Source organism: Pomacea canaliculata, linkage group LG10 (genome assembly GCF_003073045.1).
Source record: "Pomacea canaliculata isolate SZHN2017 linkage group LG10, ASM307304v1, whole genome shotgun sequence".
Taxonomy (NCBI): domain Eukaryota; kingdom Metazoa; phylum Mollusca; class Gastropoda; order Architaenioglossa; family Ampullariidae; genus Pomacea; species Pomacea canaliculata.
The window spans coordinates 12,764,535-12,783,284 of record NC_037599.1 but is presented as its reverse complement, the minus strand read 5'-3'; the positions used below and the strand labels follow the sequence as shown (position 1 = coordinate 12,783,284).

General features: G+C 36.3%; 1 protein-coding gene and 1 non-coding gene across 6 annotated transcripts in view; both read right to left on the bottom strand.

The window, feature by feature from the left end:
* Positions 1-17,775, bottom strand: part of LOC112573069 — a 36,863-nt gene extending 19,088 nt beyond the window's left edge. The window contains exons 1-12 of one of the 5 annotated variants that reach the window (XM_025253074.1): positions 17,676-17,775; positions 13,745-13,991; positions 13,227-13,262; positions 10,021-10,209; positions 9,641-9,739; positions 9,013-9,133; positions 8,144-8,306; positions 7,926-8,003; positions 7,616-7,743; positions 6,995-7,123; positions 1,670-1,848; positions 1,337-1,380 (exon numbers count right to left, since the gene is read on the bottom strand). In XM_025253074.1, the coding sequence (XP_025108859.1) occupies positions 1,337-1,380; positions 1,670-1,848; positions 6,995-7,123; positions 7,616-7,743; positions 7,926-8,003; positions 8,144-8,306; positions 9,013-9,133; positions 9,641-9,739; positions 10,021-10,209; positions 13,227-13,262; positions 13,745-13,936 (1,358 nt within the window). In that variant the 5' untranslated portion in view covers positions 13,937-13,991; positions 17,676-17,775. Of the gene's footprint in view, positions 1-1,336; positions 1,381-1,669; positions 1,849-6,994; positions 7,124-7,615; positions 7,744-7,925; positions 8,004-8,143; positions 8,307-9,012; positions 9,134-9,640; positions 9,740-10,020; positions 10,210-13,226; positions 13,263-13,744; positions 14,040-14,745; positions 14,897-17,675 lie in introns of those variants that run through there. The other 4 variants (XM_025253070.1, XM_025253071.1, XM_025253072.1 and 1 more) reach the window with 4 other exon arrangements.
* Positions 17,776-18,362: 587 nt separating this feature from the next.
* On the bottom strand, positions 18,363-18,434 carry Trnac-gca. The gene has a single exon. It is a non-coding gene; the product is annotated as a tRNA-Cys (tRNA).
* Positions 18,435-18,750: the final 316 nt, after the last annotated feature.

The following is an 18,750-nucleotide window of genomic DNA, read 5'->3' as shown; positions in this document are numbered from 1 at the left end:
GGCTTTGTACAAAATTACAAAAATGCAGCTGCCTCAAATTAGACAAAAAACAGTATGTTTTTTGGCAGCATCTTTGATATTTTGTTAGCATTTGCCTACTTTTAAAAGGAAGTATATATTAAAAAATCTAAATGTATTCCAGATTGTGGTAATCAATGTAATTTCCTCATGAGTTTTATCCTCTTCTTCTTTTGATTTCTGTAAAATAAATGAGTTCATTTTAGTAAAAAAGTGATGTGAGGTGTTTTTGTTGTTATTTTTTAACAAGCTTTTTGAGGTTACACTTCAGCTATAAGCTCTTCCTACATGGTTCCCGCCCACGAATACAATTAAATGTCTTCATAGCTATAGCTTAATTCAGTTGATAAGCCCCTATTAAATGAGTTAATGAAATATAGCTCACATCTTAAACAGTTAAAGAAGGCAACAAAAATAATTAACACAATTATATGTTCCTAGAAAAAAAATAATTACATTCACAGATCAAGGTCAAAATAAGGGTCTCCTTCCATATCCTGGCGATGTTGTGTGTGCACCCAAGTATGTCCATAAGCATTCACACGGCGTGGACTGGAACTGCAAAGAGGCTTCCTTTGCAAACTCAATGTTCTGCTGATTATTACACTTTAAAGTCTACCAGCAGTTATATCAGACTACCTTAAAACGGTGTTTATTTTCCCATAAAATATAAGAATTTTGAGGCATATTTGATGAAGATACAGACACAATTTATTTTAAAAGCCATTCAGAAAAAGTCTGTGAAAAGGGATCAGCTACAAAAACACTTGTATTCTGCATCTACATGCATGCATAGGCTAGCAAGTGCTTGTGTTTTTGTATCAGAGAGTGTGCATATATGTGTTGTGAGAAAGAATATACAGTATGCTAGGATATCTATGTGTGTGTGTGTATATATATATAGATACAGTAGATTAGGAAGATTATCAGTGTTGGGGTGGGGAGCAAATTCCATGCTGACTGAACGACATTCACATTTTGTCATTCATATGCTATATGTCATCATTGACGTACAGCTCAAGTCATGTTACATTGAATTTTAAATAACTTGCAGAAGAATGTATTGCATTCAGCATGTAGTAAACTGTGTAAGCATTAACACAAACCCAGTTTTAGTAATGCAAAACAGATTTCAAAATGACAAAGCTGTCAGTCGCATTGAACATTATAACAATATTACACTAGGATTAGAAATTTCCTCAGCAGTCTGGTCAAAATAAACCTGAGCACATCTTTCAAAAAAAATAGTCATTTACATGTTAATTTACATACATGATGTAGTCATTCCACAGCAAATAAACAAATAATGCCAACTTACTACTGATCATAGGGTACTGTCTGTTCAAGATCCACATAAGCTCGCTGCAGAAAAATATATAAAACAAAGTCTTGTCACTAATCATACCATAAAGCTGTTAGGAAAGAAAATATTTATTAAGGCATGATGATTACAAAATGCAAGTTAAACAATACACCATTTATGACCAATTTTAAAAAAAGCTTAAACATTAAAGCAGTGAAATGCTATTCTATTTTCTGACACTTCAAATCCCTCCATGCATAGCATGTAACTATTTGATATGGTTACTGTATAGGGCTGTATACTTTCATTATTCATGAAATACAACTATGCCTTCTAAACAGATCAGACCTGCGGCTGCTGAGGTCCCTGTTGCTGTAAGATTATTTTTGTAGGGGGCGGAGGTTGCATCTCAAAGCGCATCCGATCAAAGAGCGTTTCCTGTCGCAGACGTTCAATTTCTCGCTGTAGCTGGTACATTTTCTGCAAGTGGTCACGATGAAGACGACGTATTTCCTGGTCAAGTTCATCTGAAATTTCAAGCATCAGCTGTTAGATTCATTAACTGCACACAGAATCCCATGATCCTTACACTCATGGGATCCAACAAGACTTTAAGAAGCTTTCTGGATTTTGCAAGAAATAAATAGATCAAATAAGGCATGTAAGTAAATCTTTGAGAAAGAATAGTCTTTCTCAAATATAGACATTCACAAGTATACCAAGTTAGCACTTTAGATAGATTTCAGCAGACTTAGTGTTCGGGTTTACTTAGTTCGTAAGAAAGCTAAATATATTTGGCACTAACCCTCTTTGATGTCATCAGACTCTTTACAAAATAAATGTTCATACTGGCTTTTGTGGGAATAGGTGTTTTACCCCAAGCCATTAGAGATACATTATACATCAATTGGTCTACTGTAACGAGATCTAAGCCCAGGACATCCGATCATCACTGTATTGTTGACATGCCTAACTAACTACGGTGTCCCAACACTGCCTCACTGACTGTCAGGAAAGTGCCAATTAAGCTATTTCAAATGCATTAATGTAATTTTCATCAGGATTTCATTAACAGAAAGGCACAAATTTTAGACACCTTCAGCAAGATTCTGAATGAAATATTCAAACATAAATAAACAGCCACAAAAGTCTCCATCTCTCTAATTTGCATGTGGCAGTCAAATTAATGCCATGATAGGGTGTATTAAGTGATACATTATTGTGGTCAAATTATTACACAAACATTTACTAAAATATGGGTCCTGGAAGCTAAATTATTACGCTAACATTAAGTAAACGATAGGCTGTGGAAGTTAATTTATTAATGCACTCACATTTACTAAACAATAAGTCAATTACACCATTTATTAAAACGTTTTCTAATTGCAGGATGCATACAAATAATCCTTAAATTCCATGATTTTACCAGAATGAAGAATATGCTTTTTTATATATTTGAGACTGTGTGCATTTATGTATATATACATGTGTGTGTGCATGCCTATGAGAGAGAGAAAGAAAGATGTAAATCCTATTACATGTTCTATTTAGTCTTCTGTATATGATTATGTGGTGTGCAAGCACATGCCATTGTGATGGTAGAACAAATGGGAATCCTATTTACTCTACAGATACATATTTACTGCTTCAAAGCTGGTGAGTTTAGACTGTGCATTTGTTTAGTTCTTTGAACTGCACTGTTTGCTGGTGGGACATGACAGATTCAGGTTTGTATGAATCATAAATCCCTTATGGCATCCACTGCATGGTGACTATCTTTAAAGTCTTATTAACTCATCTCTATGCCCATAAACGCAAGTGCACACATGTAAACAAGCACACACACACACATATAGGCATAGTCTCTTTCTCTTTCTCTCTCACACATGCTCATGAACTCTTTCCCCAACTTCCCTCTCTCATACCCACACACGTCCATAATTATGCACACACTCTGGCATAGGTCAGCAGACAATTTCACTTGCATCTTTTAAATTATACTGTTGCATTATGCTCAGAACTGCAAAAATATTAGAATTTACTTAAAATTTTAAGTATCTTTTCAAGGATTTTTTCTGAAGATTATGATCTAACAATAAAAATAAATTATAGTAAAAGTGTCTGCTGAGCACTATACCTAATGGAAAGAAAATACAAAATAGAAGGTAAAGTTATACTTTTATTTATAAACCAACTTTTTAAAAAACCTATCAATCATACACAAAATGTGTGTCGTTTGCATAAACTAATGCAACTGTTAGATAAGAACAAAAAGAGACTTGAATATATAAACTATTACAATCATGCGTATATTTCCTGACCAAATGGTATCAATGCTCAGCAGACATGAAATATTATATTTCAAGTAAATATCTATTCAATAAAATTTTTAAAAGAACTTACTGAAAGACCATATATTTCACAGTTTCATATAATATTTTATAAGAAAAATTGATAATAATATTATAGTCAGCCACTTTTAACACTAATGGAAAAAAAATGTCTTTTCAGGACTGTTTTGCTGAACATTCACATATGTTATTGACAATGTCTGCTGTTTCACCCTATACTGTCATCTGACCATTTTGCCTGTTCTTGTGAACCACCTCAAAAAAAAGATTATTCTTCAGTCTTAAATAGTAAGGAACAGTTAATCAGTCATTCATATCAAGTGTTAACTTGAAAATTGCTACATGAAACATAGATATTTATCTAGAACATATCAGTGCCTACATTAACAGAACAATACAAATCAAGAAAATAATTTTTTGTAAACAGTCTGTATGGCAAGGACAGTCATAATTAAATTATTTTTGAAAGACTGCATGGAATGTAAAACTTAATTTAAAATGTCCATGAAACAAATATAGAAACATCTGATCATTTATATAACAACTTATCATATTCAGTTACTCAAATTCTTTCAAGTGGCAGGTGCTGAATATAAGCATCACAAATATGACAGAAACGTGTTCCACCTGCAACAAGGCAAGCAATGACTCTTCACTGAAGTGCTATTATCTCCTTTTCTGGGCAACTGACTTTAAACATAAGCTCGCTCTCTCAAATCACAGAGAAGGGTATTTTTTTTATTGACCCATGCACAGGTAACATAAAAATGGGTTTTCTTCTAACCAGAATTTTGGAGTTTGGAAGGAAATTTGATAGAAAGAAACTCAAAGCTCGTCCTTCGTCTGATAGATCTTTCTGTTATGCCTTTTTTTTTTATTATACTTTTCATTGCTGCACTCTTAAAGGCATGCCAAAGTTAACAGGACATTAAGAAACCTCCAGGTTAACAAAACACAGCAATATCATTAAAAAGTTTTCATAAAAGTACTTGGAATTTTTTTTATAACAATCTGAATAAAGCACACATCAGTTCATACATCAGCTATTAATCCATGAAGGCAAGTCGAGCTTCGAACAGAAATTAATGAAGCAGTCCCATAATAGTAAGTAATTTATTGATGTGGCAAGATTGACCTTTTACACATTATCATAAAATAAAACAAAAATATGATTTGATGGAATTAACTGTCTTTGAACTTTAAAAAATTTTGTCTCATGCCTAAGCTTTTACTTCTTTCCAAAGGAAAGACAAGAATATTAAAAGGCTCGTGCTGGGTGAACAGAACAACAATACTGGCTCAAATTTGGGGAATTCATCTAGGGAATTCATTAATTATCACTTGAGTTAGGCCTACCAACAATGTCATGTATTTTTATATAATATAGTAATAAACAAACTCTTTGATAAACCTGTGGTTGTTCTGGCATCTTACACCTGGAACACCAAGAAAAATCAGCTTTTTTTAAATGTTAAATAGCAAAACTTATCGTTTTGCTGTTTGGACTATTTGTCCCATTGCTGTTTTAGAATTTATAAAACATAAACACACCAACAGAAATAGGTAAAAAAGAATTTTTTCTTGCAAGCAAGAAACCAGAACAGTACAGTGACAATTATAAGAATCTACCTACGACTGGATTGCAAGCATAACTCTATTAAAGTAGCATATACAAGCAATACACCATGAACAAATGCTTAAATAGCAGCAGAGAAAATTAAGGTAAAAAAAAAACTGTCGATATATTGATCAAAGTACAGTCAATGTACATCTAACACGCACTATCCATGCAGAGACACACACATATTTTGTTCCATGGAGTAAGCAAACAAAGCATATGCATATGTCATGATATATGCCATCATTTACAATAATTAACTGGACCTTCTGTGATGCTAGCCTGAATCTTCCAATTCTGTAAAAGACTGTTTAGAACAGAGCCATAAAAAGGGGTTGGATTTAATAAAAATAACTTGTTTAAGATTACAACAAATTTAGATACAATATACAGAGACCTCTCTGTACAGAACTGACGAGCTTTATAAACTCTGAACATGTTGAGCAGGAAAGGAAGCTTTTGCAGGGATAGCATTAAGTCTAAGCATTACTCCCATAAACTTCAGCAACTGTTGGATACCTCTGTTGAGTGTTTGGACTGGCATGTGGTCTTGTCTTCTGCTCTGGGGTATTTTCTTTCATTTGTCTATTCTGGTTTGGGCTTGTGGTTCTGAACTTTGAGGCTCTTTTGTGTGTAATGCATGTTGTGGTTTTTGCTTCTGCTGCCGGGGAGTTTGGGCTGTGGATGTTCCGGGCTGAGGATCATCCAAGTTGTCAGATGTGTTTACAGAATCCATTAAAGCCAGCTCTTCACTGTTTGTCTGTGCTGATGCATTATTCTTCTGCTGACCACCAGAATTTTCATCATGACTGTCTTCAGATTCTCCTTGTGCTTCATTACTATCATTCACTTCATCCAGAGTTAGAGGAGGGTTTCTCGGTTTCCTTGGACTATACAATGACTGCATTTCATCTTCATCAGTTGTGCGACGTTTTCGGTTTCTATGCAGATTGTAGTAGTATGGTGTCCTGAAAAATCAAATCTTCAGATCTCTGAAACAATTCCCTCAGATGATGTTCATAAAACCCAAGGCGCTGGCCTGCTAAGTGAGTTCTGTAATATGGGAAGCGATCTTCTTTGGGCTTAAGACTTACTTGGGTGGTTTTGGTTTCTCTATTTCCAACCCAGATTCCTTCACAAAATTTCCATCCTTATCTAATTCTCTTCCATAAAAGTCTACTCGTCCATATGGTCTTTCTGATTTTACTACCACCGAACCAACGTTTGGCTTGTATGGATAGAGCACTCTGTTCTGCCTGGAAGATAAAGCTACAAGATTTATGTCCAGAGGCTGGTCTGGATCATATTCCTCATCATAAGCAGCTTCTTCAATTGTGTCTAGCCTTCTATCAGGACGCAGAGACTGAACTGTGTCTAACTTTCTAGGACTGGGGTGCTGCTCCTGTGGCTGTGTTTGGTTTGTTGGGTGTTTTGGTTTACCTGCATTCTTCCCACCACCCACACCTGTAGAAGCTTGATTTCCTGTTACTGTAGGAATATAATTATTCTCCTCACCTGCACCCCAACGTTCATCTAAGTCTCTTTTAGCTTGTTTCCGTTTGGAAGCATAATCTTTAGCGGGAGGAAGAGCAGAACTGCTAGCATCTACAAGAGGCACAGGGTTGGTCTGAACCCATTTAGACAAAGATTGTTGCATAGCAGGAGCCTTCTGGGGAACTTTAGGGACTGGCTGGGCTGGCATACCTTCACGATTGTCTTTGCGACGATTTGTGGAGATAATTTTCTGTTCTTGCAGAAGAAGAAGTTGGCGCTGGAGTCGCTCATTCTCCAATTCAAGTGTTAGAAGATTTGAAGGAACACCATCTTTCCTATCTATTTAAACAAAGTAAAAAAAAATCATAAATGCATCTAAAACACCTGTCTACACAGAAAATGTACTAGATCTTACTTAAGTGAACTGAAGACTCATTCAAGTCTTATTCAACTCTTCTTAAAGACCTATAATATGCATTAGCTTCTCAATCACAAAGACATTTATAAATGCTATGAACATGGACTTAACAAAAACCAGTTTAACTAAATATGAAGACTTAAGTAAGAGCTGGCTCAAACTGTTTGAAGAAAGATTACTTTTGTAATTATTTTCATTATGACAGAAGTCTTTAATGATAAATTAATAGTGAAGCTGAGATATGTCTGATAAAAATATGACACAATGGTATCATGCTATTGTGCACTCAAGTCTCTTTTCTGAAATGACTATGGTTCTGACATTGTGTTATCATGAAAAGCTCTAATCAATTACCTAATTCTTCTTATTCCTTTTCACCCCCAGTGGAGTATAGGGCCAAATCAATTACTTACCTTTGCCTTTTTTCTGAGCATTCCTCATACTGTCATCAATGGCCTGGGCCTCTGCTTGCATCTGTGCTAACTGAGCCAAGATGTCTGGGTCATTGCCTCCATTTTGAAGATAAGCCTGACGCACAGCCCTGCAGTAAGATCTTAAAACTATAATTCGTGGGAATTTTAACTCACATGAGTATTCTCATATCTTTCCTTCTTAGTTTAAAAACAAATGTGTGTGCACATGTGCATACTCAAGCACTCGACATTCTTTTGCTTAAAAAATTGACAGTTGTTAGCTAATCACATAAGTCCCTTATTTACTTACACAATTTCTGCTACAAGGGAGTTTCCATAGTAGATGGGATAGATATAAGATTTTGTCTGACGTTCTGGTTCAGTCTTCCTGCATTTCAAAAATAAGCAAACAAAAATATCAACAATCACAACAATTAATCTTTAGTTTCTTAGAAATATTGTTGCAGTCTTGTAAGAAGACTATTTGTAATTGAATAAGCATTGTCAAAGATTTAAAAAATCTCTCACACTATATTCACGGAGCGTCTTGCTTCCAGCAGTTGTTGCTTAAGCTCATCCAAGAGCCGCTGATTTCGAGCTTCTTGTTCTTTCAGTTCTCGCAGCAACTCTTCAGTAGAGTGGTCTTCTCTGGGTGGACGACGACCAAGTTCTTCTAACCGCCGCCGGATTTCTATGGAAAAATGTTTGATGCTGTCAGTCAAACTTATCAAACACTTTCTATTCAAAATGACAATTATACATACATGAAAAAGCTATAACATAATCTCTTCATTTGGATCACATTAAATTAATGCTACTGGATCGTCAGAGGGAGATCTTTTGAGTAATCCTGAAAAATAAATGTTAAAAATTTTCTATAGGCACTTAATTTATACTGTAAACTACTTACTGTAAACTACTTACATTTTGCAACAGCTGAAGTTTTGTTTTTAATGATACTGCATGTTTGTTTCAATCTTTAACAAATTTATCTTTTTACTATTAACATTTACACATGAATATAATTAAGATATTTATTTCCTCATTCACCATATAACTACTTAAGTCATGCTAATCAATCGACAACAATACAATCACTGTGACTATTATCAAACTAACAAAAGGGGAGCAAAACATTTTTAACAGGTACAAAAGCTGGTATTTCTAATGTTCAGTCTTCCACGAGTCTAAACATGTCTAAACAAGTCCTTACATGTTGAGAATGGAACATTGGTCCATTAAAACAAAACTGAGACATTCAGATTCTAATCAATCATATTATGCTAGATATAATTCTCATTCTTAAGCTTTTAACATAGAGTATCTACCTTTCAAAATCTATTTCCTGTCATATTAAGTACTGCTTGCAGCTAATAAAAAAGATTTTAAAAAGGTACCTTCTCGCTGGCGTTCCAACTCTCTGTTTCTGTTATGGAGAAACTCCATTTGTCGGCCATGGCTCTCGGCTAGCTGTTGTATTTTGGGATCTTGCCTGGGGTTGTAACGTGGAGGATCATTCTGTCCAAAAACAACAGACATTACCTTTTAGTATGGCATTTTCATGTTTGTGTTGTACTTATAAATTAAATTAACTTTTGTCTGGCTGCTCTCACTCACATTCTCTCCCCACCCATATAAACATCACACTTTTTAAAATTAACAAAGGATACAAAACATATTTAATTATTTGTGATTTTTGTAGCCAAGATTACAATCAAAACTGTAAAATAATACATGTACTACTAATAATAAATAAACAAGAATAATATAATAAGTTAAAAGCAAAAAACTTGCTTGATTTTCATAACTAGTTAGGGATATTAAAGACATTAATGAATCCAAAACAATAAAAAATCATATAAGTCACAAATGTAAAGAATACTGAACAAAATGCCAGACAAATTTCAATCAGTTGAAAAAAAAAACAGCAATTAAAAGTGCATAAACACAGCTGTAACAAAAACCAAAATGGCACAACTCCCAAGGCTGCATGTGGACTTGATTCATCATTATATATATACTGACTGAGTTGTCAGGAATGCTTGAAAAAACAGGCCAGTTGCGTCTGCGTGCACCAAAAGGTTCGTTTCTTCTTAGCATTCCCTTCTCTTTTAAACGTTCATACTGAAAAATAACATTAATCTGACATTAATAAACTCACATAACCCATTATAGTGTGGACAGTCTTTATACATTCTTTGTATTTTACAGTGCCACATCTGGGTAAGATAAAAAATTTCCAAAAAAGCCTTTGTTCAAACTGATAATACATTCCATGTGAGCAAATTGCAAAATATTACATTATACAACTGCCTACAACAATTTAAATTTGTTTCTCTTTATTTTAAAAGTATACAAGAAAAAACCCTCTAATTTCATCTTTGAAGATAATTTTTAAGACTCACCTCAATCTGAAGCTGTCGAACATTTTTGTCTTTGGACAGGTGCAAGCGGTCATGGTTCTCCCGTCCACCTGCAGCCTGTCTACGCCTGTCTGTTTCAGTGAGCTCATCCAGCAACATTCGCTCTTTCAAGTTGTGAATTTCACGCTGTCTGCGCTTGCGCTCTTTGTAATCTTGAACCTCACCAACTTTCTTCCTTAGCGACATAATGGACTTAATTCTAAAATTTCTTCCAAGGGAATAACAGGAAAGAAATTCAACTCATATTCATCCTACAGGGAAAAGAAACGCAAAGTTTTTGCCCATGTTTGCAGATGGTGATGAACAGCCTGGTAGTGGTGTCATCACTTCTTTCATATTGATGTTTGCCTTGAAATTGTGATCTTCAGCCATATCTTCAACAAACTCCTGAATCTGCCCTCAATTTAACTTTTTGATCCCAAGACACAGTTGTCTTCTTCTGAGAAAATGCAGGCCCCCAAAAGAGCTTTACTAAGACATCAGAAGTTGCTAAGTTCTAAAGTTCTCTGCTTTGCAGCTGCAATGCCTGTTCTGTGCTGACTTGTGGCCACTGTATACCCAACTCTGAGCTGGCACACCCATATAAGATAGGCAATCTTATTTGTTTGGACATGCTTTCTGAGTCACCTGTAGTTAAGATATCCCTTCTCCCAAGCTAATATTCAAAGAACATAAATATCAATACCCATACTACACTTACTTTGGCCTCTCAATCACAGCCACAAAGACCCTCTTTTATTACAACTGGAAGGGTGAATCTTAACAAAAGAAAGTAGATGAAAAGATAGCAGGGTGTTAGGACGAGTTGCCAGGGCTAGTCTGGTGCGTTGCTGTATAAACACTTTTAGCCCGGATCACAACCTAGCAGTCTGACTGAAATACTTTTCACTGACACCAAGTAGCTGTCTTTCAAACTCTTCAATGTACTGTAAACAAGTAGGTTATTTGAATTGATCTTGCCTCAGGGAACATCAGGTCCTGATATATGTGGGTGTGAAGCAATTCAAGTGTTAACAGCACACCCAAAATGTTTATGAAATACATTGACATATGTTCTGATTTCAAGAGGATAAAAAGAGGCAATGAATAAAATAAGTGGCTGTTTAATCATATTCTTAGTTAAGGATCACATATCTAAATACACATAAGGTGTCCAGCTAATATTATCATTTATGTTTAGTTGCTAGTTAATAATTTGGGATGATGCATATCATTTGGGTTTATAAAATAAATGCTCTTAAATCCTTGTGTATAAAACTAAAAGGAAGAAATAATTAACAGTATGTGTTTTGCAAACACAGTGAGACTATCAGGTTCCCAAAATAAATGAGCTACAACAATTTCATATACATTTTGGTTGCAATAAAACCCTCGTGGAATATGAATACTATGATGAACTTATAGGAATATAAAATAACAAAATTCTTAGAGACAATGATATTCATTATCTAGTTTCAGCATTATTAAAGACCAATGCTCTTTTAATAAGCACTTAGAAGCCACAGATCTCTTATGCTTACATTCCTGAGAAACTATAGATCATTGCGAAGGTGTGTTATCAAATCAGGTCCACTGCACTACTAATGGGAGGGGGAAGTAAATCAATTATCCTATCAGAACACTTATGATCATACACAGCTTATGTAAATCATAGGTAATGTTCTTTAAAGGTAAAGGTAGTCTCTTTATCATTGGGGAGCAATGTATTAAAGATCTCACTTTCGTGAGGGTGGTGTTCATTTCACTCTCAATGACTTTCCTTCCAAACCCTCTTTTGGCTCAAGTATCTGTTCAACTAGGGAAATTATACTGAACCAACATAGGAATCAATTCACTTTAGTAAGCTTCTCCAGCCTTGGTTACTGGTGCTCTAACCACTCGACAAAACACTTTCCAGTACATCATTTACTATTTTGATATGTACAAGATCTAAGACATAAGCTTGACAGCATTAAGGGAACTTCAAAAGCAAATTAGCATCAGAGGTCAGCAAATTTACAGAAGTATTACATTTGCAGACATTTAGGAAGAGCATCTGAGCATATTAAATGTTTAGGATGTGATTGGAGGATGTGACAAAAGTGGATAGAATTGAAAAAGAAATGCTTTGACAAACAGAATGCCTCCTCTAAAGTTTCTGGTGTATTAACATAGCAACAGCTGACATATGCAACAACATAAATAATGTTATCTTTGACAAGGAGGGAAATTGAAATCAAAGATGTTAAATAACCATTAAAACAGGTGCACACAAACATGCACACTTTAAAAGACACTTAAAGTTTTACCACTAAACAAAAAATTCAAAACTTCACAATACTCTGGACAAACAGAAGGGATAAAGTACAGAAACAAAAGAGGGATAGGAACTTTGTTGAAGAGGCAAAACTGAAAACAAATGATGCATATGCAGCAGACAGCCACAGAGTTAGTGACCAGGAATTAATCAGTGGGTAACCCTTTGGGCATGATTTGTTGGGAAAGCACAGGGAAGGTGATTTTCATTACTTTTATTGCAAAGTTCAAACTTTCTTCTTTCCAGAAACATATAGGTTCCTTGGTCTAATGTTTACCCGAGAGCAGAAATAATAAAAAAAAAAACTTCCCCACTGTCGTCTTTGCAGTCTTCACTTATATCAGCCAGTCTTTGTAATATTTGTAATATTTATACTTTTATGTCATGCTCAGAGGGTTAAGGATAGGAATAGGCTGGTAGTAAACATTTCACATCCCATGATCTGTTTTACAGTGCTTCACTTTATGAGTATTATTCTACAAAATGACTACGAGTGTGAAGTGTTAGCTAAGCTTTGTAATTTACACTTCCTACATAATGTTAAGAACAGGTATTTATTTTACTTTGTTCATTTTTATATCAAATGACTGAATCTTGAAATGTAATTTAAAACAAAATTTATCACATGGACCAAGAAAGATAACACTGCAAGAAATTATTTGCAGACTGATTATAATCAATTTTTATTTTAAATGATCAGGAAAACAAAATAAAGGCATTCCAAAGATTGGGTCAAATCACAGAAAAAGAATAAGGTTAGAGATATGAGTATGCATATTGTTCATTCCAGATAACAGAACAAAAAGAAAAAGGTATACAGTTTCTCACTACAATTTAAATAGCAATTGAAATAACAAGACAATGAACACCACACTGCAATAAACTACCTTACCACTTTAATAAGATTATACATTTCTCTCATATAATCCTGCAAAGCCAAAAATATCAACAGTTTTGCAGTCAGAATAACAGTACTATGAAATATATAGGACAATATCTATAGGTTTGCTTAGCCTTCTTAAAGCACCACTAAAAAATTTTATAACCTTTAAGTAAAAATGTCCATCTGATCAAAATTTATTTTCTCTTTTGGCAAATTTGTTAAAACGTTTTAAAAGAATAAATCATAAAGAATAATCTACTAAATAAATGAAAATTAATGGTGAAATGAAATTCAATTTAATAAAACTTGACAAAAAACTTTCTTTGATTTTTTTAATCACTTATAGATTTTATCAATTTACCACTCATGATTCTCTAAAAGACAATATAACTGCTTACACCGAAAATACTTCATCTATAATCAGATTCAGTAGATACTATTTATTGTGAATAACAAAATCACAGTAACAATATAAACTATTTTATTTAGCATGTTTTATCATGTATGAATCTTTTAGGTATACTCACATCTTCAGGAATGGGATGTGGATTAGGTGGGTCCTCGCTTCGTAGTCCTCGTTGCAAAAGTAAAAGCTCTGGGTCTCCTAGCTGACCACCTACACAGAATCGTGTTTTGTGCTTCTGAAGCAAGGTGGGATTTCCAAAGGTCATGTTACATTCATAACACTTCCATGACAGCTGGCCACCATCAGCTGCCATTCCAATTTCTCAAGCAGGACAGTCAGATGTCTTCAATGGTAAAATGTATACTAATCTGCTGGAAACAATCCACAATCACCATGCAGTTTCTTTGATAAAAGTCCTGTTTTTAAAAAAGACAATGTTCAGATTATGTTCAAGCATACCATGAAGTCACAGTCTCTAAACATACACACCCTTCATAATTCACTCACTTTATAAATGTGTGTGTGTGAGAGAGACAGAGAGATGTGTGTGTGTGGGGGGGGGAGGGTGAATTGATGTTTTATGCCGAGCCAGGACATGACTATATCACGGCAAAAGCAGCCAGCCCTGTAAAAATATGCTACACGCTGTGAAAAAACGCCATGTTCACGGCTAGGACAGTCAATCCTAACTGTATTTGTGACAGGAGCTGACCATTGTCCACTGGGCCATACTTTGTGTGTGTATGTGTGCACATTTGGTGTAGGAAGTACCTAATGGCAAGATAAATAAATACGTAATTGAACTCTTATATTATTGCTATTACTAACAGTATTAGAAAACTGTCTTCACAGTATCACTAATAGAATAACCATTTTGTCTTGACTTAAATCAATAATTAATCATTCAGTTATTAATAAACGTTGCTCATTATGTCACGTACTCAAACCAACAATCGTAAACATAACGGTTTCTGCTCAAACCATGAACCGTATGGCATTAATCTACGGTCCGGCCTGTGCTCTTAAATACACCCATGCTAGATTACTATAACCTCGCCCCAAGTATGATAAAAATCTGTAACAGCATTTTACCAAACAGACGGTTTAATGTGTAAAACGTACCTTTCTGAAACACTGTTGTTATTACAGAAATAAAGCTAACGGGCAGAACGCCCGATTTTCCTCTTTCTTGTTCACATTTTCGTGGATTGTAGCCGCCATCTTGCAATCAACTACGCGCGGGCATGATCTTAACAACGTTGATTGGCTGTTGTTATGACGACGCTGACTGTAATACCGGCATGCCACAGTGTTTCGCTGTACATGTATATCATGGACGTGTATATAATACAAACTCGTGCTGTATATAGTAGTACGCTTTATGGAATCTATACCAGACTACGAAAGTTCAGTTTTATACTGGGGAATTCGTTCAACAATGTTCTTTAAAACTACTACCTGAATCCACGCAAGTGCGACAATGCATTGTACCGTGGGGCAATTAAGATAAAACTTTATTTGTCCCAGAAGGCAATTCTGGTGCAGCTCGGGGGGGGGGGATTATATATATAGTATTATGGCGTGAGAATTAATTTAAGCAATCATAAAGTGCATAAATTATGTCGTTCATCGTTTATTATACACTATAATAAAACAGTGCATTTGAAAGCCTGGCGCAAAGCACTTTACGTGCACAGCGCGTATAACACTTGCATCAATGGTGGAGGAATTAAATCATCGGAGGATCTGAAGAAGATCGAATCACTTTCAGTCAGCTCTGTAAACAGTACGTGTCACACCGACAGATCGAGGTCTGCACTACGACCAGTATAGCTGGATGCGTACATATATTTATGTTGTGTGGTATCGCGAAGCGAAGTATAACTGAACATGGTGTAGCGGGAGCGTTAGTTTCGGTCAGCGGTACTGCTGACAGCGTCTAGTCCCTCCACCCCACATCCCCTTCCACCCCACGCGTGGCCGCGCGAGCGGCGCGCAGCACGAGACAGGGCAGCAACTGCGGATGACGTAGTACCCAAGCTGCCCTGTACAAAATGCGGGCGTACAGCAGCGAGTTAGCGAGAAGTACCTTTGGGCAGCGATGCCCCTGGTCCGCTGGAAATAGCGGCTCGCGACACTCAGTCTCCTTTTCTCTCTTTCCTTTTTCTCCCCCTTTGGGAGTAGAGTTAGGCGGTATAGGTTTGGCTAGGTAGGGTTAGGATTAGGGTTAAGTTTGGCAGTTGTTTTGTGGTAGGTGTATATTCTGTAAATAAAATCTATGTCTTAAACTTTAGCACTTGTGTGAGCGTGTAGTGTCAGAGAGTGCTAGTGTGTGTACTGTCCCTGTGTATGCAGTCGTGACGCAGCAGAAGAGAACACACGAGAAGGTCCGGCGAAACTGACACACCAACCGAAAGGACACTTTACGTGCAGTTAGTAAAGCAGGGTCTTTTGTGGGCTCCTAGGTCGACAGCCGACAGCTCGGGTGCGTGCAGAAATAGGTTTAGAAGGAAAAGGAAAAGAACACAACGCGAGGCACGTAAGAACTAGGCGACGCACCCGACTAACGAGAGCCAGAATTTTCGTAGCGTGGAAAATTCTCCTAGGGAACTCCCGTCCTCTGCCCTGGACCGACAAAAGAGGATACGGACTGATTTGGCGCTAGGGTGTTAGTAGCGATAGGGTGCCGGTCAGTCCGGTTACAACTGGAAAGGGACGTCCAGATCGAACCGGGTCCGATGTCGGGGTGTATAATTGCGCTCGGCCTATGCTCTATACTAGGGGCGACTACAGGATCACGACATATGTATAGCCAGAAGGCGCCAATAGCTTACTTTTCACGAACACTTTTTACTAAGCTATCATTGTTCTCGAATTATTCCAATAAAATTAACAACAATCCTCGCATTTAATTAGTTCCTTGCTTTGATGTATCTTTTTAATAATTAAGAAGAAAGTATATTTCAACAGATGTAATACAAGTTCGTGCTTATATTAAAGGGTTCGTGGTGGCGAATTTCGCTTCTCTCGCCCCAAGAGGAAACAATTTTATGCCTTTATCACTGCATCAATGAGTTTTTGATTTTTGATTTTGTTTAAGTGGTTTTTTGTTTGTTTGTTTTTTTACGCGCGCGCGTTTTCTGAAAAGGATCGAAGCACAACAATTAATTGTAGCATGCAAGACTGTGCATGGCATCTATAGACGTCGATGTATGCGCTTGCGTACGTCTAAAAACTAGTTAATTACGTCTAATATGGTCTTATACAACAGTATAAACCTTTTTTTTTTTCGTTTACTTACAGTCGATATATAAATATAGATCGACCAACAATCATATATATTATACAAATTATGGATTGCTTGCGATGTGGGATCGATATTCATAACATATTATCGAAACTACGTGGGTTTTTTGGTTGTTGCTTGTTTTCAGCCATGTCCCAATACGTACAGCAGGTCGATTGCTGTTATTCGCCTTTTTAATCCTGGGAGAGAGAGAGAAAGAGAGGAGAGAACGAGAGAGAAAAAAAGATACACGCACGAATCACGAAAGAAAACGTTCCACTGTTAAGCTTTCTCCAGCTATAAATTCCATTTGTCTATTAATTAGCAGCTCTTGTAGCTAATTTGTTTTCATACATGTCCTTCTTATAAAGGCACGGAAGAACTAGAATTTTTCGCGCGCATTTCATCCAGTGTGGTTTCGAGCTCAAAGTGCTGCAAAGACTACAAACTACCCACCAGTCACCATTTAAACATATGCAATATATATATATAAATATGTTGCTATTATCGATGCGAAATAAACGTTGACAGGAGTGATTAGCATCAGTTTACATAAATTTTGCATACAGTGAAAAGTCCGACCAAGGTAAAGGTAAAGAAAAGCCTCACGTATAATAGCATTTATACGTGGCCCACACAATTATCTTCCTGAATGTCAGTCTAAATGACATTAAAGCGTACTGACATAATGGCAGGGCTCACGACAAAAGCAGAAAAGTTTCATGTCTAAACTTTAGTCTAAGTTTTCTTTATAGCCATACTTTACCTGAAATACACGTACATGCTTGACCATCCGCCTCCCGGCCTGGCTTTGGAGCCACGAATGAGAATATGCTCACTCTTGTGTTACGGTGCCAAATTCACTGTGATTTATGTTACTGTCGCTGAGGGAAATCAAAGAAGACATTGTGTTCAATGCTCTCATGAAAAGTTACGTCCATACAGCCAAACCCGCCGTGCAAAGTTTACTGCTTCGCGGACAGATAAATCAAGTGTAGCAATCGAATAGATAGACTGGAGAGGTCTGCATATTTATTTGGATTAGCGTGGAGTGGGCAACATATATTTACTTTTTGGAATTTTAGGGGGTAGGGGGACTGACAGTAGGAATTTTCTTTCTATGTTTATGTTCTTTCTGCGTTAGCTGTTGTATGAAGCAAATTACCTTTTATTTTCAAAATTAATTATTGAGGGCAAAATAGTATCCAAAGAAACACGATGACTTTAATTGACATCTATGGTTATTTTCTGAAATCCAACCATCTTCACATTTCACATGCCTTCCACCCTCACCCTAGCTCTTTGTCAATCTAAATTTTCTTTCTCTGTCTTCTGGTCTAGCTTCTTTTCATTAAAAACAAAAAAACATTTTCATGCGGCAAACTCATTTCAGATGCATCGTTTGATGCCACGTTGCAATAAAAAAGAAGGAATGAAACCAAAACAAAGCAAAAGGGGACACCCGGGATCGAACCGGGGACCTCTCGATCTGCAGTCGAATGCTCTACCACTGAGCTATATCCCCTTGCACTCCCCATAATGCTCGTAAGCGAATTGTTTGTTGTGACTTGCTGCTGCTGCTGCGTTGCTGCTGCTGCCCGAGGATCTAAAAATATTGCGCATGGGACATCGGAGCTGAGTGCAGACTTGTAATGGCTGCCTTTTGCACCTCCGTCGTTGGAGTTTGCCATGATGACTTCCTGCCATGAAAGATGTCGCTTTCCTTGCATAACGTGTGGTTGGCTTCCTTTTTAAGTAAAAGATGAAAGCTGCACATCTTAATTGTTTACCATTAATTAAATTAAATATTTCAGTTTAATTTATGTAACAAAAAATATGGC